General features: G+C 36.0%; 1 protein-coding gene across 1 annotated transcript; it reads right to left on the reverse strand.

Annotated features, from left to right (window-relative positions):
• Window positions 1-256: 256 nt before the first annotated feature.
• On the reverse strand, window positions 257-10,682 carry LOC116297067 (mitogen-activated protein kinase kinase kinase 10). Its single transcript, XM_031705217.2, has 9 exons — window positions 9,776-10,682; window positions 8,417-8,594; window positions 7,936-8,084; window positions 6,658-6,833; window positions 6,239-6,379; window positions 6,001-6,094; window positions 4,621-4,734; window positions 2,895-3,104; window positions 257-2,309 (listed from the first exon to the last, which is right to left on the reverse strand). Exons 1-9 carry the CDS (start codon window positions 10,479-10,481, stop codon window positions 1,375-1,377), a joined length of 2,703 nt encoding a protein of 900 aa, XP_031561077.2. The 5' UTR covers window positions 10,482-10,682; the 3' UTR covers window positions 257-1,374.
• Between the last annotated feature and the right edge of the window lie 204 nt (window positions 10,683-10,886).

The following is a 10,886-nucleotide window of genomic DNA, read 5'->3' on the forward strand; positions in this document are numbered from 1 at the left end:
GAGCAGTAAAATATAGAGGCATAATATATAGAGAAAGAAAGAATTCTGCTCAGTATATTCCGCTATATTGGTGGATTGAAGTGGAACCAATGTCACCCGCCATGTTGGTTAGTAAAAATGAAACTTTTTGCGTTCAAATTTATTGCCATTGACCGTGTCCGCATTCTTCCTGTCCTCTAACATGGCTACACCCTTCTCAAACCAGCATATGGCAAATAAACAAGGCAATAGTGAAACAAGAAAAAAGATCAGTGAATAACAAATGAAATTGTTTATTTTTTTAAACAAATTTTGGGTGAAAGTTAGGATGCCGTGTATCGTGGGTTGAAGTCTTCCTTCCAAGAAATATCCTTGGATTACACTTTTGATGAGTTCTTTTTATAATACTGCAAAGATTGCATCTTCAGTTGTATACGAATTCAATACTTTAATGATTGACAAAATTCTAATTCTTTGAATATAGATAATTATTTTCATGTAAAAACAGTCTTAACCTGATTTCACAATTATTTATTTTCTCTTTCGGTATTCAACGGTCTACTGGTAATTCCCCTCCCCTCCCATTTCTTTCTTCCCAAATAATAGTTTTTCCATTTTCTTTGTATGGTTTGAAGACGTTCTAGTGAACGATGAGCGCAGCCAGCCAGTTCCCTCTTCACTACCACCATCAACAGGCAGCTTGGAAGCATTCACTCGGGCAAGCTGACATGCTCTAATATCAACTTAAAATAGTTCTTGTCAGTGGAGCACTGAATTTTCTTGTCATAAACTGGCCAATTTTTTTCTCAAAAACTTTATCAAAACTCTGTAAAATGTGTGAAATATAGTTCTTATTGGTGGAATCTATAAATGAGAGTTCAAGTTGATTTTCCAAACGTATATAAAACACTGTGTGAATGACTCTGCAAAAAGGTGAAGTGATGTCAAAAAGCTATTTTTTCATGCATAGATATTCTTTCCAAATATATGACTGACGGATTTAGAGCGGTTTTCGTACAAGTGGAAAACACAAGGTACTGAAATACAGCAAGTAAACGGTACGACATGCCGTTACATTGAAATGGCTTCCAATAAGAATGGTTTTCGTACGAGTGGGAAATATACAGTACTGACTTACAGCACGTGCACAGTACGATTTGCCGTAACATTAAATCGGCTTCCCATAAGAATGGTTGTCGTATGAGTGGGAAACATACGGTACAAACTTACAGTACGTACACGGTACGACATGTTGTAACATTGAAATGGCATCTCATCTGTATTGTCTCAGCTCCAGTAATTCATCCTATCAAAAGTATGATTACAAATCGTTTCCCATTCATACGAAAACCGCTCTAATCCAAAATTAGATTATATATTGAGTGCAATTCATTCCTAACCTAACAGTTCTTTTTCTAATTCCTGGAAATCATAGGGCTTTCTCGCAGAATCTTGCTGACGAAGAAGCGGTTGCGTTTGATCTTCATGCTGTCCATCAGCATTAACATCCAGCAACGTCAATCTTTCTCTCTCAGTCATTATACCTGACCCATTAGTTGAACCAACTCTAACCTGTTCGGTACTACTACCAATAATTTCAAACTGACCGTCGTTCGCTGAATACGGTCCTTTTACATTCGATAAATGTTTATGAACGTGGTTCGAGTTGATTTCGTTTATCGCTCGGGGAGATATCGGTGGCGGGCTCCTTGGCGACCCGTTCGACTCAGACGAAGATGACTTCCGGTTAAGCGAAAAGGAAGAAGTTCTAGTCGAAGTGTTCTCATTTACTGATACTAGACCGAACTCGTAAGCTCCGAGAGATTTAGATCTTCTGTCTCTGACTTCGCAAAGCTCAATCAAAGGTTCTTCGGACGTCGAAGCCACTGAAGCGATAGTCATAGCCGTAGAGTTTAAATCATTCCTCGGGTAGGTAACAGACTTGAGCATCACCGGTGTAGAAGTAGGACGTCTACCATTTCCTCGTCCGAAATCAGGTAAGAAACTCCTTGAACTAAATATCGAGTCTCTCTGACTTCCCTCACTTTCGGTGATGTCTGAAGACGATGAACCCCCGAACCAGGATTTCCTACCGACCTCGCGACTACGCCTCGAGTTTGGAGACTTCCTTCTTTCTCGACTACCAGATCTCATTCGAACATCGTTCATATTCTTAGCTACCGTTGTAAAATCCCTCCCGAGGGCGAGAGTAGACAGCACTGCGCCCATCTTGCACATCGCTTTTTCGGTCTTTCCTCGAGGGAATTTCCTTGATGACTTGGGTGAGGACACGGGGCTACTCCCGGCTGTGGCGTTTTTACGTTCCTGATCTGAAATACAGGCAAGAAAAGAAATTAGAACACTCTACATTTCCTTGTGTATCATTTCTTTCTTTAACAACCCTCCCGTCCCCAATACTCTCCAGATAGATGGGAACCCTTTGTTAAAATTGACCAATATCTTGCTCCAGGAGCGATAGAAAGTAAACGCTCCAGTTTCGAGAAAATATTCACGTGTTTCAGTGAAAGTCCATGGAATTTCAAAGTCTTTGTATTGTTGAAGCTGTGCATTCTTTACTTTACTGTTGGTATTTGTGAATATTTAGACAATGATTAGAGTAAATGAGCCTATGATCAAGTAACACAGCGGTAATTTGGAACTCGAAAAGGGTCTTTTAAAATTAGAGGTTAGAGTACTTTAGATTTCCTTGTGTTATATTACTTTCTTTAATCTCGTCCTTCTCCAATCTACGCAAGCCAGTTGGGAACCCTTTGTTAAAAATGATCGATCTATTGCTCCAGGAGCTCGCAAATTCATCAACACAGGAAGACCAACGCACATGAAACAGCTGGTGAAATTTTGCGGATTTTAATTTTGACTCCACTCTTTCTGCAAATGAGAGCACTTTTCCTTACCTTTATTATTAATTATAGAACCAAGATTCGGTACAGACGCACATCGTTCATTCGAAAAGCTTGACGAAAAGCTGTCTTTGACTATTATTCTCTTTGAACGACTTTCTCTCTCTTTTTGGTGGACTGAGCTTGGTCCCCACGTACGCACTTTCTTCTTGTGGCCGTTTGGACTGACTGGCACCTGGGGGTCGTTTGGACCTGGGTCATCCACTGTGGTTTTTTGTAGGGGAATAAGAAAATATAAGATAAGAAACATGGACCTGGACGTGTTATTATGGAGGCAAGGAGCACAGAGAACCATTGAAAGCAAGACAGGGTTAGCTTTTAAAATATAGTAGACAAGTATGCAGAAGAACGAGAATGCAAATAAATATGGCGGGAAGGAGGCGAGTGAGACTCGAAAATTCACTGGATATTTAGCAAGAAATGCAGAGATAAGCTTCTCTGGTTTTCCTCCCTCTGCAAAAATAATAACTTCTAAATTTGACCTCTCCCTCTACCCTCAAAAGCCATAAAACCTTTATGTTTTTCCCTTGAATATGATTTCTTTTTTTACTGGTAACACTTATAGTACTATTAAGAAGATGTATTGATGATGTAACTAAAACAATGAAAGAGAAATGAGAACAAAAATTGGAAGTCATTGCCACCAAACTACAGCATCCATTGGTGTGAATCATTTCCCAGCTTTGAAGTAGTGTTTTTCCATTTCAGACCAAAATCATATTCTTTTGTTTTGTCAATAAGATTGTTTGAGGGTCAGTGGCATAGTGAGGGGTCCCCCTCAAAACGTTTACTAAACCTGGCCATATGGAAGGAAACTGTAGCGATAAAACTCATACTAGTGTGCACAGATAGACCAAGCTAGGTTTCTGTGGTGTCATGATATAAGAAAATGTATGGCAATACTTAAAAAGATCAATTAATTCTTTAAAATACGAAATGAGAGTACCCTGCGAGCAGAGGTTTTTGCTGGCTGGTTGGGGAGAAATAATACCTCTTCCCTCAAATGGTCGTTTTGTTAGTTGAGCATGCGTGACAGTTACCCTGGAAATACATGACTCATTTTCAGACTGAATCAATTCTCAAGTGCACAGAACTTCAAACTGCAACGTCCGACGACAAATAAAAGATTCTAAGATTTAAAAATTATAAGGACTAGCCAATAAACGATAAAGTAGTCATACTTGGGTCCCAATTATCTAAATAAAGACAAATTTCTCAAAGTTTCCATTTAAACGTCTCATTTAAATCCGAACGGAAGAGAATCGCCAAATTTCCGATGCGATTTGAACAATGCATGCTTAACATGAGCCAGCATTGATAACAAAAAGTCATGCTCTAGTGACGTAATATCTTGAAAAACTGGTTTGAGAACCAGTTTTTATCTCCAAAACTTTGGAGGCGGCTTCTACAAACAAAATGACCGTTTGAGGGCAGAGGTATTTTTACTCCCTGACCAGCCAGCCCACAGAGGGTCAGGAAAAAAACCTCTGCTTTCAGGGTAGAAATAAAGTAAAAAAATCTTAGCTGACTCTTATAAAGTAGTATCTCTTTCACCCTGTGTACTTAGACTTTAATTTAATTAGTTTTTCCATTTTTTCCCACCGTATCAGAAAGACCACAGAAAGCTAGCTTGGGCTACCTGTGGTGTGTGTATTGGGGAGGGAGGGGGTGGTGATAAACATGCCTGAAAACAAATGATGACATGCATATTATTACTTACATGACTGAAGACGGAAACGATGAAAAACAGGAGACAACGGTGATGTAGTTGCTCCATCACAATCCACAATTGTATTATCATTATCAGATACGATAGTAAATTTATGAAGAAAATCTAAAACAAAAGAAAGAACTCATATTAGCATGAAGACAAAACATTACTGACATGCTCATTTCTTTTCGTTTATCTACATAATACACATTATAACTTTAAAGTGCAAATGGACGGTCCCTTCGACAATACATTCAGTACTGGTTCTGCATAAAGGAAACAGTTGATTGGTAAAATATTTCTTGATTTGAGTGATGAGTTTTTAAGTTATGAAGGTATATACTTCCAATGTGTTAATGATGATGACGTCAGGTAAGGTATTTGAGTGTTTTTGTTGTAACCAAAAATACTAAATGCTGGCCATTTTGAAAACAAAAAAATTAAATAGCTTTCATGTAAACCATGAGTAAAATAATGATGCTTTTTAAATACTGTATCTATGAACCAGTTCGATTTTGTATATTTAATTAAGCCTTAATAGACATCACACTCATTAGCATATTGGAAGTATAAACCTTCATAACTTAGAAATGCATCACTCAAATCAAGAAATATTTTACCATTCAACTATTTACTTCATGTAGAATCAGTACTGAAAGTATTGTCAAAGGGTTCATTTGCACTTTAAGTGGAGAAAGGCCATAAAAACCAATTGTTATCTCAAAACTGTTACCACAATCTTTGTCAAAATATAAAACTAATTAGAACTGCATTGAAGACCAGAACCTTATCTCAAAGCTCCTAGCAACCATGGAAATGGTTTGAAGTGATGGGATAAATAGTAGTGGTTCAATAGTAGTGATGCATGTCTATAGGACATGGCCTCAAGTTTGAGATAACAGCAAGTTTGAGATATGTACCCAAGGCTTGAGATCATGAAACTCCTCCGTAATAGACGCTTTTCGAGTTCCAAATTACCGCTGTGTTTCTTGATTACAGACTCATTTGCACAGGCTTAGCCTTGAATCAGTGTCTAAATATTCATGAATACCAACGATAAAGTAAAGAATGCACAACTTCAACAATACAAACTCTTTAAAACTTGACGGACCTTGAATGGAACATGTGAATATTCTTCACAAAATCGAGGCTAAGCCTGAGTAAATGAGTCTGTAATCAAGAAACACAGCAGTAATTTGGAACTCGAAAAGGGTCTATTTTGCTAATGATTGAGGCAATGCTTTGACAACGTTGTGTAACCCGTTACACTGTTACACTAACGTACCCGGCAATATCTGTGATAAACTCGCCAGGTAAAAAAATCACAATTCATATTCCTTTGTGCAACAGTGCATTATAATTGTGCAACATGAAGAATAATTTTCTTACCTGATGGTGCACTGATTTTTCTACTTGATCCAAATCGAAATTTAAGAAATCCGCCTTTTCTCTTCTTTGGAGAAGGTTTGAACTGCTTCTGTTGCTGTTGAAGGACAAAATATGATAACATAACATTTAGTAAAGCAAAAATTATATTTTAAGCTTGTTTAAATGAGTAGTTATTTAAAAATTATTGCATTAATAAAGCAAAATATTTATTCAAATATATTTAACATAATTACCCTACCTGGATAATAATGTTTATTTCCCGTCCCAGGAGATGCATTTCTCTTGCTGCCAGCTCCTCTTCTCTTTTCTTCAAAGCATCAGCATGAACTTCTTGTACCATTTGGTGCTTGCGCAGTTCATCCTCTCGTGACGACAATTCCTACAACAACAACAACAACAGTTCATCATCAGTTAACACATGGTAAGGTTTATAACATGTAAGATAGTTTACTATAGTCTTATTCTTATGAGATTGTAGTCTGAAATGGAAACCATTCCCAGACAGAAAATCCCAAATTGGAGTGAGATGATACAACTTTCATTTTATCCCATTTTTAATGCAAGTGGTGATTGCAAGCACACCCCACACCTCTACCCATGGAAAATGAGATGTCACCTTGGTATTAACAGAAAATCATGATAGAAAGATTAACTCACTCTTTCTTTAACACGCAATTCATTAAAAATCTCTTCAATTTCTGTCTTCCAGCTATCTTGCATGGATCGAAAAGAGTCATTTTGATTGTCCATTATTGCAGAGTCACTGATTTCTTCCAACTCTTCTAAGATGGTTTTGAAGGATGGTCTCTGGTGTGGGTCTTGATTCCAACAATCTGGAAAAAAAGTTTGAAAGTAAGTTAATCTTAGTTATGCGATTGATAACAATAAACATCCCTTCTAATTTTATTGATACCCTGAAACAACCTAATAATAATAATAAGTATATGTAATAGGATTCCATATTAAGAAATAATTGGATGAGGAAAATTCCAAGGACTGACAAAATTGGATGAGGCCGTAGGCCGAGTCCAATTTGGCAGTCAGAGGAATTTTTTGAGTCTAATAATTTCTTGATTGGGGAGCATGAAATCCCATTACCTATTAATTATATAGCTGCCTATTTAATCCCATATCAACAAGACCTGTCCAATTAAGAAAATAATTGGACAGTTACCTATATGGGATTAATGAGAAGCTGTATAACTATAATTATAATAATAATAATTATTATTATTCATGTTTCAATAAATATACATTAATATATAAAAATTTAAATGCCTCAAATCTATAAAATATCTTACTTAAGAACTACAAAGTAAACAATTAGCTTCACAATCTTAATAATTAATGGTGATAAATCCATATTTCTTATTTCCTTTTTAAAAAATTTCAAACTAGATTTATCCCTAAGGTCCCTTGTCAAACGACCCCATAAAAACAGCCCTAGATACCTGATAGAATGTTTACCATAGGTAACACTATTGAATCAGGGTATACTAAAATCACAATTCCTTAAATCATACTAACTATTGGGTTTCGTAAATAAATCTGAAATATATGTAGGACAAAGACCATGTTTAACTTTAAACATGAGAATAGCTAGATCCTGAAGCCTACGATTATAGAGAGTTGGTAATTTCGCTTTACGAAGGAGATCTTCATATGAACTTTGAAACTTGCTATCTTTGAAAACAGCTCTTAACCCTTTTTACTGTACTCTCTCTAACTTATGTTTATCTGATGCCCTAATGAAATGCCACGCTAGTGAGCAATATGTCAAATGTGGAAGAATGGCTGTTTAAATAAGTGTATGGCCTGGGCTGATCTAAGTCAAGGCATGGTTAACTCACAGACAGAACCAAAAAAATCCTAATTCAATATTATTTCAAGGGCTTTTAAACTTTACTGATAATATTATTACTTATATCCTCTTACCATTCATTAATGCTTTAAATATCTCAGGACAAGTTGAAGGAATTGGTAATGTTAACCTGTTCATGGCAACACCATAAGCTACAGCAAGAGCTTCCACATCTTTGTAAGGTATTTGTCCAGTAAGTAATTCCCATAACAATACACCATATCTGGAAAACAAAGCACACATATAAAATAAATATTTTGATTGGTAAGGAAAGAGTTATGAGAAAGGTGAAATTCTAATTTAATAATGAAACAAAGGCACTGTCTATTAAGTGCTACAAGAAATATTTATTTATTTATTCTATGAAAAGGAACCAGATATTTAGCTAACCAAAACAATAAATAAATGAAATGCCTATAATTCCATTGTCTAAAAGTGATATCTTTGTTTTTTGCTGCCTTAATATGTTAACACCTTAACATGAAAAAGATGGATCTCTCTCTACCCGTATCTCTTAAATATCAAGACTAAAATAACAGTTAATATTATCCTTACCCCCATACATCACTTGCAAGCGAAAATGTGCTGGCCCTAATAACTTCAGGCGCCATCCATGCATACGTTCCGGCTGCGCTCATACGTGTTGTATTGGCTATCTCACGAGCAAGACCAAAATCAGTAATTTTAAGGACATTGTTGAAGTCGTTTTCATCAATGGGGTAAAGAAGGAGAACTGTGAATAAAAATTATAAAAGATCTTTAGTTTTATTTTGTGCCCACTTCAAGCTGGATAAGTTTTTTCTTCCTTGCTATAAGAATATTAACTAAAATGTGTAAATTTAGTTATAATCCCATGCGTCTGGACATAAGCTTATGCAACAATAACAATTAGTTCCATTAAACAATATATGAAACAGATTTGGGAGATAAAGTAGTATTATACTAATATACCAGCCTGATTTTGTTGTAATTTAAACCTCAATATCAACACAGAGGGCCAATACAGGCTAAAAATAATCCTAACGTAGTATAATATAGTAGTATTTAAAGAAATGTAGATAAACCAAGTCGCTAAGAGTTTGAATTGGGCTATAAAGCATCATTGGGTTGTAAAAACTTCAGAAACATTTTATAGTAGCCCTTCCGTAGAAGAATATACGATGCAATTATGACGTCTACCACTTGAATGTATTAAATAGTGCACATTTAAAAGCAAAGTAGCATAACAGATCCTAAATGAATCAAAAAACCTGACCCTATTCAATTTGACAACCAATTGAGTGAGCGACCCATATTCAGAATTCTTGTTGTATATTTTCCTAATTTTGTAATCGAACATAACTGCTTGGGAATACTAGTTATATCATACAGATAGAAATTTATCCGAATTGTGAACACTTATAATATATATAGTTAGAATTCAATTGTATTTTGGGAATATTTTTTAGCGTATCTAATAAAAATCTAGAGCGTATTTTCTCATTAAATTTTTTGTAGGAACTGACATTTTTTAAAAAACCATTTGAACAGGTACTTCGATGTTTTCGTCACGGAATTATTGTTAAATTTAAAGCCGCTTTATTATAATAATTGGAATGTTCCATCCATCGTTCGAGACGAAAATCAACTCTTCATTATACCTTATGAAAAAACCATTTGATCCCAGATAAATAAACTCACACACACAAAAATACTCCTTTCGTAAAATGTAAACTAGGATAACAGAGGAATAAAAAAAACTTAGGGAAATAATTTTGAGAAAGGATTCATTGTCCCGACAGCGACCACAACATAACATTTTCAATAAAGGTCTCTTGGGAGTCCTACAAAAACAAGGCATTCTTAACTCATAAATTTATAAAAGGCATCAAATTTTTGTTCAAATAAATAGTATAGATATGTATGTCTACTCACTGTTTCCAGATTTGAGATCCCGATGAATAATACTGAGCGGAGCTTCGCTGTGAAGATAGTTCATTCCTTGAGCAGTTTGTATCGCCCAGTTTAGCAAAACCGACGGGGGTATCTTTCTACCATGAACGTTCAAAGCTTTTGACAGAGCACCGCCACGAGCGTATTCAAGAATTAAACACAAGTTTGGTATTTCAAGACAAACACCAAACAAATTCAGGATATTTCGATGTCTTAAAATAGAGAAAAACTTCGCTTCGTCTTTGACACTTTGTAAAGTCTTTGAGGGGTCTTCGTAATCTTCTGTTCTGGCGATTTTGACTGCAACTTCATCATCTTTCCATATCGCACGATAAACTTTTCCAAAACCTCCAGTTCCTACAATATCCTTGAGTTCGATCTCGTTATATGAAATTTCTAAAGGTTCTATAAAGTTCGAAGGAGTATCATCGCTTGTTACGTAGTTAGCTGGAAGAAGACCCACACGGCTTTCTACTTGGGATTGAATTCTACCGACCCACCATCCCTCGTCTCCGCTGATTTCAGGGTCTTTCGAAAGAACTTCAATACGATTGTTAGCCTTGAAAGAAAGCTCGTCTTCCTCTGCAGCCTCATAGTCATAAAGTGCAATACATAAATCAGGTTTAGTTAAGATTGCTCCAGCGAGTTCAGTGCTTCTCGAAGGATCTTCATCGTAATACATTTCCATGACTTTGTTGATTTCTTTAGCCAAAAATTAACGGCAAAATACCTAGTTTTAAAATATAAAAAACCTCCCTAAAAGAGGAGAGCTCCCAATAGAACCGATCGCAGGCATCGAGCTCTTCTTCTGCAGAATTTCCTGCGGAAAAAAATTCTATTCTGGTTCTGCATTCATAAACTTTCAAGTAAAAACAATCGAATATATTGAGGCTAAAATGGAGACTGAGCGGGCGAGGTGGCCTTGGCTTGTCACGTGAGCACATCTATGCAGCTGAATGGTTCGAGATTTAATCCCATGGGACGTATTGTTTTCTTCTATAAGTCTCCATGGAGATTACATTTGATATTGAATTTTTTGGGCGGAAAAATTAATGAAAATATCGTTGAAAGATCCACGAAGGGTTAAGTACTG

Source organism: Actinia tenebrosa, unplaced genomic scaffold, assembly GCF_029948245.1.
Source record: "Actinia tenebrosa isolate PJP-AT-01 unplaced genomic scaffold, QUT_ActTen_1.0 PGA_scaffold8__29_contigs__length_14323225, whole genome shotgun sequence".
In the NCBI taxonomy this organism is placed as follows: domain Eukaryota; kingdom Metazoa; phylum Cnidaria; class Anthozoa; order Actiniaria; family Actiniidae; genus Actinia; species Actinia tenebrosa.